This window comes from Carlito syrichta, unplaced genomic scaffold (genome assembly GCF_000164805.1).
Source record: "Carlito syrichta isolate Samal-C Ts95f unplaced genomic scaffold, Tarsius_syrichta-2.0.1 Scaffold126426, whole genome shotgun sequence".
NCBI classification, from domain to species: Eukaryota; Metazoa; Chordata; class Mammalia; order Primates; family Tarsiidae; genus Carlito; species Carlito syrichta.
This window is the reverse complement of record NW_007070522.1, coordinates 41,669-62,757: the sequence shown is the minus strand read 5'-3', so window position 1 is coordinate 62,757 and position 21,089 is coordinate 41,669. Positions and strand designations below refer to the sequence as shown.

Genomic DNA, 21,089 nt, shown 5'->3' with positions numbered 1-21,089 from the left:
GACGCCCTGCGGCTTCTGGCGGCGTGCCTTCAGGAAGGGCTCTGAGAGTCTGGCTGAGTCTCAGTCCTGAGGCCAGGCCCTCTCTTGCGGGGCTCCGAGGAACTGAGAGGTAGAAAAGGCAGCGATGACGGGCCGCGGGCAAGGCGGGAGGGAGGCGCAGGCCTGAGAGTGTGGGGCGTGGGGTCATCTGAGCCGGCGCCCACACGCACGGCCTGGGCCGGGTCCTCCAGCGGGCCCTCACCCTGCAACGCGCAGGGGACGATGGCCCTGGCCTACGCGCCCGCAGGGTTTTAGTGCCCAGCACGGGCTTCGTCCGCGTGCACAGCTCACTCCTCCCAATGGCCCCGTGAAGCAGTCTCAGACCACGTGGCCAGCCGTGCACAGGTCCTGCACTCTTGGGCATCGACTGCTAAGTTCCCTGAGCTTGTGGGATCATAGCAAGGAAACATATCAAGCCCCAACCAAGAAACCTGGCCAAAAAGAAAAGGACACCAGGTCGAGGCGTTGTCAAGAATGCCTGGGATGCGCTGAGTGGAAACAGTGTTGTCCAGCGTTCACATATGAATTATAACACCTATGTATGTGCCAAGGGGGAAAAAAAAGACTAAAAGAATGTTAACAATTCTACAGCTTTGGGTCACGAGATCATGGTAGTAAATATCTGTCTGGGGACGGGGAGACACCTCTTATCAACAAGCGTGCCTGAACGGAGCATATTTGTATACCTAACCCTTAACTGTACCCCACAATATCATTAAAAAAATTGATTAAAATAAAAAAAATAAATTCAACCTTTGCAACTAAAAAAATAAATAAAATAAAATAAAAGTTTCTCCCTATGTGTTTAATTTTTCTGCAAGGAATATGAATTGCACGCATAATTTTTTGTTTAAATTACTGCAGAAATGAGAACCAGGCACCAAAACCAAACTCAAAGTGTTTTGTAATTTTGCTGGCACGTGATCTACGTTCCCAGCCTGACCCGGCATCTCTTCAGAACAAGCAACACCGTGCTGTCTGCTTCAAGACGATCATCCTCATGAAATGACACATCCCCTCCCTTCTGTATTGTTGGGATGACTTGAAACAGAAAGGGTCTAGTGTGTATTCCTCGGCAAACATCATACATCGGAGGGTAAGGTTAGGAATGTTTTTTACATCATAGAAGCATGAGTTGGAGTTAAGAGTCCTTTAGTAACTGCACTGTTCACATAATGTGCGAAGTTTCATCCCTGGTCACTCACTCTCAGTACCCTCTTCAGTCCCAGTCACTTCGACGGGCCACTTCAGCGTTTGGCTCTTGCACCAACAGGAAAGCCATGAATCCCTTCAGCTGAATGCAGTGGGCTACCCTGGAGTGGATCCTGGAATCACAGAAAGCAGCAGTGGGGAGACTGAGGAAATCCTAACAGAGTCTGGAGTTCAGTTAAGGCTGGTGTACCAGGGCTGACTGCATAGTTTTGACAAATGTGCCTCGGTTGTGTAAGATCACAGCATTGAGGGAAGCTGGGCAAAGGACGGGGGTGACTGTTCAGGAAATCTAAAACTATTCTATTTGGTGAGCAGCACAGTGTCTGGAGGTGTCCACATCCCAGTCCCCAGGGCCTGGGACTGTGTCGGGTCCGATGGCAGAGGGAAATGATGTGTACCTGGCATCACGGTTGCTAACCAGCCGACTTTGAACAGGCAGATGACCCCGCGTTATCTGGGTGGGTCATGGTTACTAACCAGCTGACCCCAACAGGGATATGCTGAGTTATCCAGGTGGCCACTAAGGAGGCAGAGGTGACTGTGGAAGAAGACAGCGTGGCGCAGTGTGAGGACCAGGCATCCAGGGCTTAGAAGAGGGCGAGACCCTGGGGATGTGGACAGCAGCCTCTAAAAGCTGGAAAAGCAAGGAAATAGATTAGCCCCCCTCAAGCCTTTGAAGGAACACAGGGGTGCCGATGCTGTGACCTCAGTGCAGTGAGATTGTCAGATTTCAGACCCACAGAACTGTGAGATAATACATTTGTGTTGTTTTAAGCCACTACATTTCTGGCTATGTGTCATAACTACAACAGAAAACACATACACTCAAAAATAGTGATTAAAAAGAAAACTTCCACCGGGCTCGGTGGCTCAGCCTGTAATCCCACGCCTTTGGGAGGCCAAGGCAAGAGAACTACCCGAGCCCACGGGTTTGAGACCCACCTCGGCAACTTGGTGAGACCTCGTCTCTACAATAAATCAAAAATTAGCCAGGCATGGTAGCGCGCACCTGTAGTTCCAGTTACTTAGAAGCTGAGGCGGAAGGATCACAGGAGCCCAGCAGGTCGAGGCTGTGGTGGCTGGAAGCGTGCCCCTGCACTCCAGTCTGGGTGACAGAGTGAGACTCCTACTAAAAAAAAAAGAAAGAAACCAAGGTGAGAGGATTACCTGAGCTCATGGGTTCAAGACCAGCCTGGGTAACTTGGTGATATCTCTACAATAAAAAATTTAAAAAATAGCCAGGCGTGGTAGTGGAAGGCTGAGGTGTAAGGATCGCCTGAGCCCAGCAGGTTGAGGCTGCGGTGGCCATGAGTGTGCCACTGCACTCCAGCCTGGGCGACACGGCGAGACTCCAACTGCAAACAAACAAACAAACTAAAGAACACTTCCAGGTGGCTGTCGGTCTTCCTCAACACATTTCCGGACCGGGACTGCACGATTATTCATGCTACTTAGAAAGCAACTGCAAAACAGAAAATACACCCCAAAAAATGCACTTTGCTTTGAAAGGCATGCCGTTTTTACTTTTTGCTGCAGCAGATTTACAACCTTCCTGGATGATTTTGGTGGGACTATTATGAAAACCAGCCACACCAGAAATGTGCTGAGTGGCGTGGGAAAGTCAGTAAAGCAGCGTCAAGTAGATACTGCACCCTGCTGCGGTCCTGCTAGCCTCCTCACCCTCCTCGCTCCCCAGAGCCTTCCCAGCAAGGCGCCTCCAATTGAGTATGTGCTCATTCATTCATTCATTCATTCATCCCATAGATACTTACCTCGTACCTCTGTGCACTGAGCTCCAGCCATCCTGAAGCTTAAGTGCTAGCGGGGGAGACAGGCTTATGCAAATTAAGAATCAGGTTAAGGCCAGGAGCAGTGGCTTATACCTGTAATCTCAGCACTTCAGGAGGCCAAGGCAGGAGGCTTGCTTGAGCCTAGGAGTTTGAGACCACCCTGGACAACATAGCAAGTCCTGGTCTCTACCGAAAAAAAAAAAAAAGAGCTAGGCATCATGGTGCACACCTGTAGTCCCAGCTACTCAGGAGGCTGAGGTGGTAGGATCCCCTAAGCCTGAGATGTCCAGGTTGCAGAATCATGGCTCACCACAGCCTCCACCTCCTGGACGCAGGCAATCCTTCTGCCTCTGCCTTTTGAATAGCTGGGACTACAGAGATGCATCACCACACCCAGCTAATTTTTTTTTTTTTTTTTTTTTGGTCTTGCTATACTGCCTACACTGGTCTCAAACTCCTAGACTCCAGCAATCCTCCCACCTCAGCCTTCAAAGAGCTAGCATTATAGGCATGAGCCACTGTGTCCAGTGATTCTAACATATTCAAACACCTAAAGAGTAGAATCAGGTTTGGGCCGGGTGCAGTGGCTCACGTCTGTAATCCCAGCACTTTGGGAGGTGGAGGCAGAGGATTGCCTGAGCCCAAAAGTTCGAGACCAGCCTGGGCAACATGGCAAGACCTCATCTCTAAAATAAATTTAAAAATTAACCGGGCATAGTGGTGCACGCTTGTAGTTCCAGCTATTTGGAAAGCTGAGGCAGAAGGATCACCTGAGCCCAAGCAAGTCAAGGCTACGGTGGCCACAAGCGTGTCACTACACTCCAGTCTGAGCAACAGAGTGAGACTCTGACAAAAAAAAAAAAAAAAAAAAGAATTGTACTTGGCTTTTCAACTTTTACACATACATACAGTTTGAATATATATAAACAAATACATGTAATCTATATAATATATGCATATATGTAATCTATCAAAATATATGTATAATTTGACCTACTTCTTACCACCCTGTATCCTCTCCATTTTACTCTTAAGAACAAATAATAATTTGTTTTTTTAAATTTGTTTTACATAACCAAATGTTACTCAGACTCCAAGCCCAACTCTAGGAGTTCACCTTCTGACATAACAATGTATAATAGCAAAGTTCAAGAACAGGTGGTTTTTTTTTTTTGAGTCGGAATCTCTCTGTCACCCAGGCTGGAATGCAGTGGCATGCTCACGGCCACCACAGCCTCAACCTGCTGGGTTCAGGCGATTCTCCCGTCTCAGCCTTCCAAGTAGCTGGAACTACAGGCGTGCACCACCACGCCTGGCTAATTTTTTGATTTATTATAGTGACAAGGTCTCCCCAAGTTGCCCAGGCTGGTCTCGAACCCCTGGGCTCAGGCGGTCCTCCTGCTTTTGCCTCCCAAAGTGCTGGGATTACGGGGTGTGTGCTGAAGAATGGGTTTTTATGATGGGTTTATGGTGATTTAATTGTGAAATTGAATTTTTATGGTAATTTTTATGGTGATTTTTATGGTAAACATGAGGAAAGAAGGACTACTGATCGGAATGGTATTTTCAGACCCTGAGAACAAAAAGTCTTCCAGTGTCTCTGAAATTCGGGAAATCCCAGTGGAAGCCCAAGTATCATGACCTGGGCACAAATCCACAGGCTGACAAAAATATAGAGAGAGCCAATGCATTGGATAGAAAAGCCAGGGCCAGGTGTAGTGGCTCATACCTATAGTTCCAGCACTTTGGGAGGCCGAGGCCGAGGCCAAGGCCAGAGGATCACTTGAGCCCAGGAGTTTGAGACCAGCCCAGGCAATTTAGTGAGATCCCAGCTACTTGGGAGGCTGAGGCAGGAGTATTGCTTGAGCCCAGAAGTTTGAGGTTGCAGTGAGCTGTGATAACACCACTGATCTCACCACTGCCCTCACAGCCATCATAGCTTCGACCTGCTGGGCTCAGGTGATCCTTCCACCTTAGCCTCCCAAGTAGTTGAAATAACAGACGCAAGCCACCACGACCAGCTAATTTTTATTTTTACTTATTTATTTATTTATTTATTTTGAGTTGGAATCTCACTCTGTCGCCCAGACTGGAGTGCAGTGGCCGCTCCCGGCCACCGCAGCCTCGACCTGCTGGGCTCCGGCGATCCTTCCGCCTCAGTCTTCCAAGTAGCTGGAACTACAGGCATGCTAATTTTTATTTTTTAATATATTGTAGAGACAAAGTCTTGACAAATTGCCCAGGTTGGTCTCGAACCCCTGGACTCAGGTAGTCCTTTCACCTCCCAAGGTGTTGGGATTACAAGCATGAGCCACTGTACTGGGCTTGCTTATTTATTTATTTATTTATTTATTTATTTATTTTTGAGTCAGAATCTCATTCTGTTGCCCAGGCTGGACTGCAGTGGCACGCTCACGGCCACCACAGCCTCAACCTGCTGGACTCAAGCAATCCTTCTGCCTCAGCCTTCCAAGTAGCTGGAACTACAGGCACATACCACCACACCCAGCTAATTTTTCAATTTATTGTAGAGATGAGGTCACATCAAGTTGTCCAGGCTGGACTCGAACCCATGGGCTCAGGCAATCCTCTCACCTCGGCCTCCCCAAGTGCTGGAATTATAGGTGAGCCACCATGCCCAGCCAATTTTTTGATTTTTTTAAAAAAAATTTCATAGAGGTGAGGTCTTGCTATGTTGCCCAGCTGGTCTTGAACTCCTGGGCTCGAGTGATCCTCCTGCGAGTGCTGGGATTACAGGCATGAGCTACCATGCCTGGCCTTATAACTTATTTTTGTAAAAATGTCATTATTCATTCAAGAAATATGTATTACGCATCTGTTCTGGGCCAGGCATTGTCATAGGTGCTGGGGACTCAGCATGTCCTATTCTCATAATAAAAATTCAGATATAAACCTTGAGAGCTGGCAACAAATTACTGCTTTAAAACAGAGTGTGTGTTCATGACTGTTATGGATATTATTTTCCTTCAGATTGTTAAGGTCTATCTTGAAAGTCAACAATAACAAAATAAAGCACATTTAAAAATATGTGGGATGGTGGGTCAGGAGGGATTATTTTTATAATATCTGTATTTTTAAAGATCTTTTACAATAAGAATGTGTTAATGTATTATTCATAGAATGAAATTAAAACTTGGAAAAGATGTGTTGGTAAGTGACGTTTTAGAGAGCCAATCACGCTGCTGCTTTTTTTTTAAATGGTGAAACATACCATATGAAAAGATGGGCACTGAAAGTTTCAAGAATAACACCAGCTAAGAAGGCAAGAACGGCACATCCTGAGCCCTTCTGTACTTCCCTAGTGATCTCATTGCTCTCCCCGGAGGGAACCATGTCCTGACTTCTAGATTTCTAGAAATTATCTTATCACCTCTGTATCCCTCAATAACGTTAATTTGCTTGATTTGAACTACATAAAATCAGAACCATTCAGTGTGTGTTATACTACAACCTGCAATTTTTATTTGAAAATTATTTTTGTGATTCACCCTTACAGATACACACATCTAAGAATTCTCTTAAGTTTACATTTTTACTGGCCTGTGTATGGTAAACCTTGAAAACAAAAAGAGTTCTCTGGTGTCTCTGAAATTCAGGAAACCCCAGGGGAAGACCAAGCATCATGATTGAGCACAGATTCACAGACTGGCAAAAATATAGAAAGCCAATGTATTGGATAGAAAACCCAGGGCCAGGCGTGGTGGCTCACACCTATAGTCCCAGCACTCTGGGAGGCAGAGGTCAAGGGCAAGGGCAAGGCCAAGGCCAGAGGATCACTTGCGCCCAGGAATTTGAGACCAGCCCAGGCAACACAGTGAGACCCCATCTCTGTAAAAAATAAAAAATTAGCCGGGCTCGGTGGCTCAGCCTGTAATCCCGCGCCTTTGGGAGGCTGAGGTGAGTGGATTGCCTGAGCCCGCGGGTTCAAGACCCGCCTGGGCAACTTGGCGAGACCTCAACTCTACAATAAATCAAAAAATTAGCCGATCGTGGTAGCGCGCGACTGTAATTCCAGCTACTCGGAAGGCTGAGGCGGAAGGATCGCCGGAGCCCAGCAGGTGAGGCTGCGGTGGCCGGGAGCGGCCACTGCACTCCAGTCTGGGTGACAGAGTGAGACTCCAACTCAAAAAAATAAAAAATAAAAATAAAAAATTACCTGGGTATTAGTAAAAATGAGGATTGGGTTAGATGCTGACAAATGTTAAGGGCATATCTGAATTTGTACATATGTATGTGTACATTTGTATAACCACTGCTAGCATCAAGCTATAGAACATTTCCAGCTTCCTAGAAAGCTCACTCGCTGTCCCTTCTCGCAATTGTCCCCCAGAAGTAACTACTATTCATACTTCACACAGCACAGACTGGATTTCCTTCATTTTTCACCATGGCACGGTATTCCAGTAAGTGCATACTTTGTGAATTTGGACATTGAGTGATGCTGATTGGCTCCTGGGCCCCTGGAGGAGGTGTGCTAAGCACGCTTGCCCAACCATTCATTAATCCCAATTACACATGTCCATGCTTTGTACAATGGTATTTTTTGCAGCTCGCTTGAAGCATCATAGCAGGGGTTTTGTGCCACCAATTTATGTTCCTTCCTGCTCTAGGTGGGCTTTGTGTGAGATTGCTTTAAGCTATGACATAAACAGTGTTCCTGGAAAACTCTTGCCCACGCCTCCTCCTGGCCCATGGTATTCCCTGGGCCCAGAGCCCAGGACTGGAAAGGCTGGCCATGCGTCTGGCCACAGTGTCCATGCTGTCAACTTCCCTCCACAACCCCTCAGCAACCCCAACCAGCTCCTGCCAGCCTGGGAGGAACCATCTCTGCCCTCTGCCCGCGTCTGCGCTTAACTTCAGCCACTCCGGGGCATGCTCACCAAGGCTTTGATTCGCAGTTTCCTGATGAGTTCTTTCTTCTTCTGTCAGATACACTGTTTCTTTAACTGTCTTCTCATGCCTCCTCCATCTGAAGTGGTTTCTAGCCATCCAATCTGGGGTCAGAAAAGGCCATGCTGAGCAGTTTGTTAACTTCCAAGATTATGACCTAAGTTTATGATCAGCAAGGCCCAGGCATCGATCGGGGGGACCCAGGGAGTCAGATTCTCAGCAGGTCCCTAGCAATGAGGGCATCATCAGCAGTCAGGAGAGGGTCAGGTGTAGCTGGCAGGCATCTAAGCCAGGCCCTTGGTGTCCCTCGTAGTCCCTCATACACACCTCCCAACACCAATCAGACATCATCTAACTGCTGCTGTGGAGGAATTTTGCAGATACTGTATGATTAAGGTCCCAAATTAACTGACCTTAAAATTGGGAGATTATCTAGGCAGGCCTGATTTAATCACACACATCTTTCAAAGGCAGTGAATTTTCTAGCTGGTCCCAGAGGAACAGGCTCTGCGGGGGCTGTGAGATGCTGGCAGTGGACTAGGGCTTCCAGCAAGCCCAAGCCGGGAAGGAACAGCAACCACAGTCCCACAGCTGCAGGGAAGGGTGTCCTGCAGACAGCACCTTGGGCCAGCACCACGGACCAGATGGCATCAATTTCAGCCTGGTGACACCTGAGCAGAGAATCCAGCTACACCACAGCAAGTTCCTGCACACAAAACCATGAGATAAGCTTGTGCAGTTCCGAGTCTAACATGGCGATGACTTGCTATACAGCAACAGAAGACCAATACGCCAAAGACTTGTGAAACCACCCGCAAATGATCCTGTAGGAGCAGGAACACCAGGCAAGGTGTGGTCCCGCGGGTCATCTGCCTTGCTGTCAGTGGTGTGGTGCGGTGAAATAGTAGTGCAGCGACTCAGCAGGAGACTCCACTCACCCCATTCCAGCATCTGGGCTGCCTCTTCTTTTTCTTTAGGTGGGGCCTCACTGTCACCCAGGCTGGAGTGCAGTACCATGATCACAGCTCACTACAGCCTGGATCTCCTGGGCTCAGACAATCCTTCTGCCTCAGCCTCCCGAGTAGCTGGGACTACAGAGGCATGCCACCATGCCCAGATAATTTTTTTTTTAATTCTTTTTGTAGAGATGGGGTTATGCTATGTGGCCTAGGCTGGTCTCAAACTCCTAGACTCAAGCGATCCTTCCACCTCAGCCTCCCAAAGTGCTGGGACTCTAGGCATGAGCCACCATACCCAGCCTGGGATACCTCTTTCAACTTTTTTGCTCTTAGTAAAAATGAGAGGATTGGGTTAGATGCACCTTGAGGTCCAGATCAGCTCAACGTTTGGAATGTTGCGTATCTTTGTGACCACTCTTCTGCTTCTTGGCCCTTCACGGTTCATCTATAGTTCTTACTGTCTCAATTTCAGCCTCTCCACTTGAAAAATCTGAAATTTCCTTACACATTCAATGTAAATTTACTGATGTTCAACCTCATACCCAAATGCCCTCTGTGCTTGTTCTTAAAACCTCCCATGCTATCCGTTAAGAACAAATTGCCTACTTAGTTCATTTTCTGCGGTTATAACTAAAACTGGGTGAGTTATAAGGAATGGAATTTATTTCTTGAAGCTCTGGAGGCTGGGAAATCCCAGGTTGAGGGGCCACATCTGGCAAGGGCCTTCTTACTGGTGGGGACTCTGCAGGGTGCCGAGGTGGCACAGGGCATCACATGGCAAGGGGCCTGGGCATGCTCACGTGCTAGCTCAGGTCTCTCTTCCTCCTATAAAAAGTCTCCAGTCCCAAGCTGGGCTCGGTGGCTCAGCCTGTAATCCCGCGCTCTGGGAGGCTGAGGTGAGTGGATTGCCTGAGCCCGCGGGTTCAAGACCCGCCTGGGCAACTTGGTGAGACCTCATCTCTACAATAAAATCAAAAAATCAGCTGGGCGTGGTAGCGCATGCCTGTAATTCCGGCTGTTCAGAAGGCTGAGGCAGAAGGATCGCGAGAGCCCAGCAGGTCAAGGTTGCAGTGGCCGGGAGCAGCCACTGTACTCCAGTCTGGGGGACAGAGTGAGACTCCAACTCAAAAACAAAAAAAAGTCACCAGTCCCATGCTCAAGGTAGCTCATGAATCTCTTAACTGATTAACCCATTAGTCCATGAGTGGCTATAGTCCAGTCATGAGGGCAGAGCTGTCATGACCCAATCATCTGTTAAAGGCCCCACCTCTTACTTCTTACTGCAGAATGTTTAAAAATAAAGAAGGTGAGTGCAGTGGCTCACATCTGTAATCCCGGCACTTTGGGAAACCAAGAGATAGAACTGCTTGTGCCTAGGAGTTTGAGACCAGCTTGGGCAACATAGTGAGACCTCATCTAAACAACAACAACAACAAAATTAGCCATATGTGGTGGTGTGTGCCTGTAGTCTCAGCTACTCAGGAGGCTGAGGTGGAAAGACTGCTTGAAGCCCAAGAGTTTGAGGCTACGGTGAGCTATGATCATGACACTGCATTCCAGCCTGGGACAGAGCAAGACCCTGACTCTACAAATACATAAAAAATATAAATCAAGGCCTCATCTCCAATAATGCCACACTGGGGATTAAGTTTCCACAGCAGTGTGAAGGGGACAAGTATCCCCAGGTTCAAGAAGCTTAAGATCCATGATTTTAAGTTCTTTCCAACCCAGTCTGTCCGACAGCTCACCATGCTGGTGGATGGTGATTTTGAGGAAGTGCTGACTCACCCTTGCTTCCCAGAAAGGCAGCTCAGTAATAAAGAAAATGTGACAAAGCCCAAGAGTCTTTCAGGAGAGCCCTGAATAATTACCTGAGAAAATGAGCCTGACTCACAAAAAGAGCCAGGAAATTAGTTAAAATTAACTAACGCAAAAAAATAAGTTATTGAAAACTAGGTAAATTAAAAGGTCATGTTGGAAGGTGAGCAGAATTAAAACTTTAAAACAAGCTCACGAACGCTGACTAGTCCAAAGTCATACTCTCCATTTCTGCTCAATGTAAGGTACAACCAACAAGAAAGGTATCAGTAGCTGTGACAGATTCTTAGAGCGGCTAAGTTAGGAGCATGGCCTTAAAGCCCAGACTCGCTATTTATATATATCCGAACTCCGGGATCCTGTTTTCTTGACTGTTTCTCAGTTTATATAGACAGGCAGGGTCATGCGTGTGAAATGCCCCGCATGGTGCCGGGCACAGCGTGCTTCACAAATGGTAACTCTTACAGAAAGGCAGCACTGTGGCCAGGTGCGGTGGCTCATGCCTATAATCCCAGAACTTTGGGAGGCCGAGGCGAGAGGACTGCCTGAGCCCACGAGTTCGAGACCAGACAGGGCAACTTGGCAAGACCGTATCTCGACAATAAATAAAAAAAAAATCAGCTGGGCGTGGTGGCGTATGCCTACAGTTCCAGCTACTCGGAAGGCTGAGGCAGAAAGATTATCTGAGTCCAGCAGGTCGAGGCTGTGGTGGCCATGAACATGCCACTGCACTCCAGCCTGGGCGACAGAGTGAGACTCCAACTCAAAAAAAAGAAAGGCAACCCTGAACTGTGGATGGACAGATACTCATATTCTAGGGCCAGGCAACACTCATGTGTGGACACCAGAGGCTACCAAACCCAGCCGGTGAACAGCGATAAAAGCTTTCACCATCAGCCATAAAAATAAGACAAATATGAAACCGGGCTCGGTGGTTCAGCCTGTAATCCCATGCCTTTGGGAGGCTGAGGTGAGTGGATTGCCTGAGCCCGCGGGTTCGAGACCCGCATCTCTACAATAAATCAAAAAATGAGCTGGGCATGGTAGCACGCGCCTGTAGTTCCAGCTACTTGGAAGGCTGAGGCGGAAGGATCGCCGGAGCCCAGCAGGTCGAGGCTGTGGTGGCTGGGAGCAGCCACTGCACTCTAGTCTGGGCGACAGAGTGAGACGCCTACTCAAAAAAAAAACAACCCCCAAAATAAGACAAATATGGACAAAATACTGAATTTCATAAAAGTAAGATACTTTTCATATACATGTTGAAACTAACGAGCTACTGTTATCCTTTATTCTCATGCTCTTTTCTACTCTTTTGGTGTCAAAGTGTCTTTTATGAAATACTGGTGATAAATTATAGCTTTTTAATAAATTCCTGCTTGGAAAAATAGAGTTGGCAACTGTGTATCAGCCACTCCATCCTTTAAAAAAAAATGCGACTAGTATGAAAAGTGCAAGATAGGAACCTGCGCTCTACAGAGTAAGAGTGTTAGAAATGGAACAGGCCTCAGGGGATTGGACTCCTCAGGAAAGTGGCCTTAAAATGCACTGGAGTCACCTGGGGACACTTTCCAAAACTACGCATGCTTCTTAAGCATATTGAATTATAAAACCACATGCTACAGAAACACAGGAGTACCAAAGGAAGAGGAAGCTGTGGACCCAGGAACCCAGATCCCATGCAGGAAGGGCAAAGGAGGGTCCTGAGGACACACTGGGCTCCAGGCCAATGCAACAAGCAGGAAGAGGATCGCAGTGAGGCGCCAGCATCTCCTGGAAGTCAACACTTGCCAGTCTCAGTCAGCACCCAGCAAGCAGGGGCGCCCAAGGAAGCAGCAGCTCAGAGCCAGCAGCCAGAGAGAGGCTGCCCCGGCCCTAGAGGGGAAGGGGGGTTTGGGGAAAACAGAGTCCCACAGGGCTGGCAACCTAGAGCGTGCCTTAAGGCACAGACTTCTGGCTGAGGAGCCCTTGCAGGGAGAGGCCAAAGTGTGCAGGGACAACTGGAAGACATCCGGCAACACATGACATGAATCCTCACGAATGACTGCAACAAAAGCCATAACTGCATGCTGTGTGCGTGGGAAAAGCAGGGGAGTGTAAGGCAGCCACATCCCAACCAGGACAAGTCAGTAATGCCTAAAGTTGACAGCCCACAAAGGAGCAGGATGTACAGGCCGTGGGAAGTATGGAGATAAACTCCGACAGCCACAGTCCAACAGGAAAAGCTTCTGGGGACTACGGGAAAAGGGAAGCCACACACCTAGCGTATTAAAAACTGATGTGTATCCTAAAACAAACTGATTTTAAGAAAGTTGCTAGAAGACTACAAAAAAACGAACAGTGGCACATCTGTGAGCTAGAACAGGGAATGAGAAAGCACATTAACCTTTCATTTGATATACTTTTGCATTGTTTTCCTGTGAACATCTGCTATTCTTAACATATAGTTTTCATGCCTTAAAAAAAACAAACTAATCAACTGAGCATCATTGCTAATGAGAATTTAACTTGTCCCTCAGGCTGGCTGGAACCAAAAAAGTGAGACCTGTCGATCTATACCCAACGAAGTCCAGGCTGGACCCATGATGGCACCAGACCACCACTGGAGGCTCTCTCAGGACTTCTGGGGACCCAGGGCAAGAGCCCCTTCTAACCTCTCCCTGCTTCAGGAAATGAATTCACATAAGGATATATCCCAACATCTTTGCGTATTTACAGGTCCCTATGCTTAAGGGAAGGAGTCTAAGACAAAAGACCTGCTGGAGGCCCAGCCTTGAGCGAGCCCAGAGGGAGGCCATTGCTGAACACCACCACACTGGAGCATCTTGTTATCTAACAACAGGAAACTGCTGTCCTGCCCCTATCCAGATGCTATCAAATGCTAAAATTCTGCTTTCTGATGTGGTAAAACATTTCTTTAAAAACAATTTTTTTTTTTTTGAGTTGGAGTCTCACTCTGTCGCCCAGGCTGGAGGGCAGTGGTATGCTCCTGGCCACCGCAACCTCAACCTGCTGGGCTCTGGCGATCCTTTCGCCTCAGTCTTCTAAGTAACTAGAACTACAGACGCGTGCTACCACACCTGGCTAATTTTTTGATTTTTATTGTAGAGATAAGGTCTTGCCAAGTTGCCCAGGCGGGTCTCAAACCCGCGGGCTCAGGCAATTCACTCACCTCAGCCTCCCAAAGGCACGGGATTACAGGCTGAGCCACTGAGCCTGGCTCTTTTAAAAATTTAAACAGACTTTAAGAGATAAAAGAACGGCAAGTTAAACTGAATGTTAAGACATCTGCAGGAACAGAAGGACTGCAGCAAGGATGAGAACCACAGAACCCCACTGGACACTCGGCACAAGGTGTTTCACTCTGCAAGGAAGTTTCCCCTATTTCTCTATCTTTTCTCCTTCCTAGAGCGATGAATGGCAGCAACCACCCTCCCGGCCCAGCCACGCACCAGGCTGAACAGTGAGACTGCTGCGCTTCACACCAGCACCTCCCAAAACTCCACCTTTCTCTCACCACGCTGTTCACAGGAAAACTGTCCTCCACTCAACTAGAAGCACCCAAAAAACTAGAGCAGAGAAGTGAAACTCATGCAAATGAATGAGAGGGGACCAACGATTTTAAAGTACTGACTTAGAAACAGAGTCTACTGGCACAAACTCTATTTAATCATATTATTAAAACAGCAATAATAGAAATGAAAGCTACATTAATGAAAAACAAACTCAGGAATGAGGTCATTAAATACAACTACATTTTAAATACAGATACCATGTATTTCCCAATTAGTGTCAGGCAAATATCTAAAACTATCCTGAATTCTTGTCTCAGAGAAAAAGATCAGAGACAATTACACAGAGGATGCTTTATGTTATCAGGTCCATTCTTAAAACAGGAAAATCCTTTGGGAAAATCATTTCAGTCTTTCTTTTTGTCAGAGATTTCTGTTGCTCCTTCTGTTGGTAATCCATTCATGTCTGCAACCTAAAGTGAAAAAAAAACATTTTAGAAATTATGATAACAAAAATATACTCATCATGGGAGACCTTCTCTTTTTAAAAAAGGTAATAAACCTCAGGGTGAAAAACTGTTGCTTCCAGAAGTGTGCTGGATGCTAAATTAGCACAAGTGAGCACAGTCTAAGTTGAACCTAATAAGCACCAATTCTAAAGACCAGAGTTGCCTGCTCATTTAAAAAAAGAAAATTTTTTTTTTTTTTTTTTTTTTAATCTTGGTCGGGCACAGTGGTTCACACCTGTAATCCTGGCACTTTGGAAGGCCGAGGTGAGAGGATTTCCTGAGTACACAGGTTTGAGACCAGCCTGGGCAACTTGGCGAGACCTCATCTCCACAATAAATCAAAAAAATTAGCTGGGCGTGGTGGTGCATGCCTGTAGTTCCAGCTACTTGGAAGGCTGAGGTGGAAGGATCACCTGAGCCCAGCAGGTTGAAGCTGCAGTGACCGTGGGCATGCCATGGCACTCCAGCCTGGGCAACGGAGTAAGACCCCAACTCAAAAAAAAAAAAAAAAAAAACTCTGTGATCCTTCCAACTGGATCTCTTCCCAAAGTGACCCTCCAGGAAACTGGCTGATATCAGCATCACATCACGTCTTCTTACCACTAGCCTTACCACCCAGGAAATGCTGGCTACAAGGCAAGGAGCAAACACACTCCTCAGAGGCCTACTTAAAACCTTCGTTTAAGTCAATGTTAGATAAATTATTGAAGCTTCTGGTTCCAAAAGTTGCTTTTCCAAAACCCAAGGACCACCCTATCCCATCCCGTATTCCAGGGATCCGAATACTCTTACCTTACAGTTCATGTTGCCTTTATTTTTATCACTGGATTCTTGTACAGCTTTTCTAGGCCACATACGACTCACAAAAGGAGAAATCAGAGGGTATATGTATGGCTCCAGGAATTTTTTGTAGACCCACAGCAGAACGGGAATGACGATACACGGAATGCACACCATCGTCCCGGACGTGAGCTCACCTGTCACGCGTGAAGAAGTACATCACGGGTCAGTGACTGAAGGAGTTCACTTGGATTCAGATATCTGAAAAGATTTTTTCTACAGGGAAGGAGAAACTTAGAACATACTATTTGCTAAAAGCAAGAGTTTGTTAAGTACAAATGCTGCTACCTGCTAGGTAATGAAGCCACAGATGATAGAAAGGAAAATGGTAGTAAGGGGCCTGCTGCCACCTTTTCAACCACTGCTCCCTAATCATAAGCGTGATGATAAAGGAAAGACATCAACCCCTGGTAGGTGCCAGGTAGTTCACGTAGATCAACTCATTCAATCCTCAAAACACCCAGTGAGATTGGGTGCCACTACCTCCATCTACAGATTTTAAAAATTGAAGCATAAAATATTAAATTTAGAATAATGACTTATACTCTATTTAAGTGTGGAGTGGACTTAGTGTGAACTAGCTACTGAGTCCCGATCTTCAGGAACTGACAGTATCAACCAGCCAAACACCCAAAACTGAACTCAAATTCTGAAAGATGAGGCTTCCCAGGAGACCTCACTTTGGAAGACTTCAGGGCTGCAAATCAGTTGGCCTTTCCGAGGGAACAACTCTTCCTTGAAATACTTCGTTTGTATTTTTTTTTTTTTTTTTTTGAGTTGGAGTCTCACTCCTTCACCCAGACTGGAGTGTAGTGGCATGCACACTCACAACCACCCTAGCATCGAACTTCTGGGGCTCCAGCAATCCTTCTGACTCAGCCTTCTCAGTAGCCGAACTACAGTCGCACACTACCATGCCTGGCAAATTTTTTTGATTTATTGTAGAGATGAGGTCTTGCCAAGTTGCCTGGGCTGGTCTTGAACCCGTGGGCTCAGGCAATTCACTTGCCTCGGCCTCCCAAAGTGCTGGGATTACAGGCTGAGCCACCAAGCTTGGTCTTCACTTGTATTCTTAAGGACATAATTTAAGATGTATTGAGTAATAGGACATTTTATTTAGTATTATTATATAGGTAAATTGTCGACTGAAAAATTAACACCCCTTATTTCCTTGATTAGAAATCATACACTGGGCTCGGTGGCTCAGCCTGTAATCCCGTGCCTTTGGGAGCCCGCGGGTTCGAGACCCGCCTGGGCAGCGAGACCTCATCTCTACAATAAATCAAAAATCAGCCGGGCGTGGTAGCACGCGCCTGTAGTTCCAGCTACTCGGAAGGATGAGGTGGAAGGATCGCCAGAGCCCAGTGGGTCAAGGCTGCGGTGGCCAGGTGCGGCCACTGCACTCCAGTCTGGGCGACGAAGTAAAACTCCAACTCAAAAAAAAAAAAAGAAATCATATATAGGAACTTCTCAAAGTCAGCAATTTCTTAAAAAAGAACCAATACTGGTTCCAAATATATTATGAAACCAAAACACCTCTTATATTCACAAGGCTTTTTAAATGCCCTAGGGTAGGATGGGTGGCCCTAACAAGAATTAGGACAGTGCATGGGGCTAATAATTTGGTAGGTTAACATTTCTTATTTTCAAAATACAGTAAATTAAGTAGGATCTGCTGGATGAATCAACACCACAACTACACCAAGGCAATTTTATATTTTTTCATAATACAGGTATATAGACAATCCAAACTGAACGTGGTTTTGAAATGAATTACAAGCAAGAGGTATAAAAAAAATGTAAATTTATAATCAAGGCCAGCTATTTGGCAAGGGATTTAAAATTGGATTCTCTCCAACAGTCCTCTAGTCCAATTACAATAAAGATTTAAGACTTTACCAAAATAATTTGTTCCCAATTTTTTTTTTTTTTTGGAGTTAGACTTTTACTCTGTTGCCCAGGCTAGAGTGTAGTGGCACGCTCATGACCACCGCAGCCTCAACCTGCTAGGCTCAGGCAATCCTTCCACTTCAGCCTTACAAGTAGCTGGACCTATAGACATGCGAAACCATGCCCAGTTAATTTTTTGGTTTATTGTACACAAAGGTCTCGTCATGCTGCCCAGGCTAGTCGCAAACCTGTGGGCTCAGGCAATCCTCTCACCTCTGTCACCCAAAGTGCGGGGATTACAGGCATGACCCACTGCACCCTGTTGTTCCCAAATTTAGAAGCACATCTCTGATTAAAATAAGCCAAATGAGTAGTGAGCCTTTCGCAGCATATTTCAAGGAATTATTTTTGGCCAGCAATGTTCAGAATCTGATCTGCAGGGACTTAAGGTGACCTGGTATAACCCTGCTCTCTCTCACAGGTACCACAGAATAGGAGTTAAACTGACTTCAGCTGGCACCTGCTTTCACCACTTTCTCAACAGTGTTTTTGTGCAAATTATTTAACCAAATGGTGCCCTATTTCCTTCATGTGTAAAATGAAGACAATAATAGCACCAATTCAGGCTTGGTGGCTCAGCCTGTAATCCCAGCACTTTGGGAGGCCAAGGTAAGGGGATTGCCTGATCCTGTGGGCTCAAGCCCCACCTGGGCAACTTGGCGAGACCTCGTCTCTACAATAAATCAAAAATTAGCTGGGCGTGGTAGCACGTGCCTGTAGTTCCGGCTACTTGGAAGGCTGAGGCGGAAGGATTGCCACAACCCAGGAGGTCAATGCTGGGGTGTCCGTGAGCATACCTGGGCGATGGAATAGGACTCCAACTCAAATTAAAAAATTAAAAAAAAAATAATAATAATAATAGCACCGACCTCACATGGAAGGAGTGTGGGTTAGAAAATGTGAATACAAACCGGGCACGGTGGCTCATGCCTGTTATCCCAGCACTTTGGGAGGCAGAGGCGAGAGGACTGCATGGGCCCAGGGGCTCAAGACCAGTTGGGGCAACATGGCGATAGCTTGTCTCTACAATAAATCAAAAAAATTAGCTGGACATGGTGGCATGTGCTTGTGGTTCCAGCCACTTGGAAGGCTGAGGAAGAAGGATACCCTGAGCCCAGGAGGCTGAGACTGCAGTGGCAGTGAGCGTGCTACTGCATTCCAGCCTGGGTGACAGGGTGAGACTCTAACTCAAAAAAAAAAAAATAAAAGAAAGAAAGAAAATATGAATACAAAGCTCAGAAGACCATATATATTAGGTGCTTTACATGTATTATAATGAAAAGGAAAAAAAAAGAATCTGTCCAAAGTTCACACAGAGGACACAAGTAGAGGGGCTCAGGCCAGTGTTTCCAGCTCTGCATTCCTAGCCCAGTGCTTTTGCCTTTTCCAAAAACAGTGGTCGTGTTACTCCCTTTCACCAACTCAACCCTTCCCAACAACTGGCAATGCTACCAGCACTGGGTTAAGTTGATGCCTGGTGATCCCTCCCCATCATGGAGATTCACTCTTACCTCTGTAGCTGTGACTTAAATCAGTTTGTACACGTTGTGGTGTGCATAAACTCTCAAGAACAAATACTACCATTTACTCAAGTCACAACTATGGCTTTTATGAAACTTTCCAACTTTCTTCAGAATTAAGCTACTTGTATTTTACCTTAGTTCTCCTAAAGATGTTTCGGTGAGACCTTTTACTCACCACACGTGGAAAACGGGGGTTACAGTCTAGAAGGTGGTCGGAGAGATTCAGGATTCTTTAAATCACTCTCCCGGACAACAGCGCTGTCTAGGGAGTAACCTGCGTCCACTTGGCTCAGCCCAGGGTGACAGTGGAAGGGGAAAAAGGGCCTTGCTCATGCACAGCACAGCAGCGGGGAGCCCCCCCGTTGAGAGGCCTGGCTCCCTTGCAGCAAGACAGTGGGGAGCCCCCGTTGGGTGGCCCGGTTCACGCGCAGGACAGCGGGGAGCCCCCGTTGGGTGGCCTGGCTCGGCGCAGGCGCCAATGGAGCCGAGCAGGGGGCGGGCGGAGTAAGAGACGACGACCGAGGGCAGGAGGGAGGAGAAAGGGCTACTGGTGAGGATCGCCGCGGACACAGACGGTACGAGGCGGAGGGAAGAACGAAACGGATGCGGGGGAGAGCGGGGCGAAGGACCCAGCGGAGGAACGAGACGAGGAAAGTGCTCGGGAGCGGAGCCTACCGTGAGCGCAGCGGGGTGGGGAGGGGAGCTGCTCAACGGCTGGAGCCGGCCGAGCCGCTAGCAGCCCCGGGGAGTGCGAAGCCTGAGCCCACCGCGCCAAAAGCCCGGCCGCCCCAGCCACCCAGCCCATCCCAGCCCCGCTTACCCGCGTCCACGAAAGCCCGAAAGACAATGTCCGCACTTCCGGGGGGCGGGACAAGCCACCGCCGAGCCAATGGGCGGCCCCGCAGGGGCCGGCGAAGGCACGTGCGTCTGCGGGAGGACGCACAGGACCGAGCCGCACACAGAGGGCTGGGCGGGGCTTCCGGCCCATGGGCCTCGCAGGTCCGGACTGCGCAGGCGCCGGAGCCACACCTCCGCCCCGCGGGAAGTCCGGAGCTTCCCTGTTCGGTGCGTGGAAGAGGCGGCAGAAAAGGACGCCCGAGCCTCCGCCCACTGCCCCCCGGGAGCGTCACACCACCTGCGCGGGACAGTTGGCCTATGTCCAACGCAGAGGTAACTAAGCCATTCGCTGCTTTATGTATTTACTTATTTAGAGTCGGAGTCTCACTGTCACCCAGGCTAGAGCGCAGTGGTGCGCTCCCGGCCACCGCAGCCTCCGTCTACTGGGCTCAGGCGATCCTTCCACCTCAGCCTTCCAAGTAGCTAGAGCCACAGGCGTGCCCAGCTAATTTTTTGCTTTATCATAGAGATGAGGTCTCGCCAAGTTGCCCAGATTGGTCTCCAATCCCTGGATCAAGCAATCCTCTCACCTCCACCTCCCAAAGTGCTGGGATTACAGGCATGAGCCACCGCAGCCGGCCCATTCGCTGTTTTAAACACTTGTTTTATGAGTTGGAGTCTCTGTCGCCTAGGCTGGAGTGCAGTGGCACGCTCATGGCCACCACAGCCTCCGCCTGCTGGGCTCAGAGGATCCTTCTGCTTCAGCCTTCCAAGTAGCTGGAACTACAAGCATGTGCCACCACGCCCCGCTAATTATTTTATTGTAGAGATGAGGTCTCACAAAGTTGCCTAGCCTGCCTCGAGCCCGTGGGCTCAGGAAATCCTCTCACCTCGGCCTCCTAAAGTGCTAGGATTATAGGCGTGAGCCATCAGGCCGGCTGCTTTAAACATCTTAAACTGGGGGAGGGAGAGACTAACATTAAAGCCAACTGTGACTATGAGTTGCTTAAAACACGGTTACACCACTTTAAAAGACCAAAAACAGCACTGATACCCACTAGGATGGCTACAAATGGATAGCTAGAGAGGATGTTGAAATCCAAACCCTCGTTAACTGCTGGTGGAAATGTAAAACTTGTAGCCTCTCCGGAAACACCGGCCAGCTCATGCATGTTTACTGAGTTTGCAGAGG

The 21,089-nt window shown here is 47.8% G+C and overlaps 1 protein-coding gene across 3 annotated transcripts; it reads right to left on the bottom strand.

Annotated features, from left to right (window-relative positions):
- Nucleotides 1-14,372: 14,372 nt before the first annotated feature.
- CUNH18orf32 (chromosome unknown C18orf32 homolog) lies at nt 14,373-19,921 on the bottom strand. Of its 3 annotated transcripts, none has more exons than XM_008048604.1 (3): nt 19,881-19,921; nt 15,540-15,724; nt 14,373-14,711 (listed from the first exon to the last, which is right to left on the bottom strand). In XM_008048604.1, the coding sequence occupies exons 2-3, from the start codon at nt 15,702-15,704 to the stop codon at nt 14,646-14,648; spliced, it is 231 nt and encodes a 76-aa protein (XP_008046795.1). In that variant the 5' UTR covers nt 15,705-15,724; nt 19,881-19,921; the 3' UTR covers nt 14,373-14,645. The 3 variants fall into 3 exon arrangements, with proteins under 3 accessions (XP_008046795.1, XP_008046797.1, XP_008046796.1); XM_008048606.2 differs by lacking the exon at nt 19,881-19,921 and adding an exon at nt 19,736-19,796; XM_008048605.2 differs by lacking the exon at nt 19,881-19,921 and adding an exon at nt 19,194-19,242.
- Nucleotides 19,922-21,089: the final 1,168 nt, after the last annotated feature.

Coding starts and splice junctions, on each gene's coding strand:
- CUNH18orf32 (XM_008048604.1), bottom strand. CDS start 15,704: ATGGTGTGCATTCCGTGTATCGTCATTCCCGTTCTGCTGTGGGTCTAC. Junction 14,712..15,539: donor AAGGCAACATGAACTGTAAG/GTAAGAGTATTC, acceptor TTTTCACTTTAG/GTTGCAGACATGAATGGATT.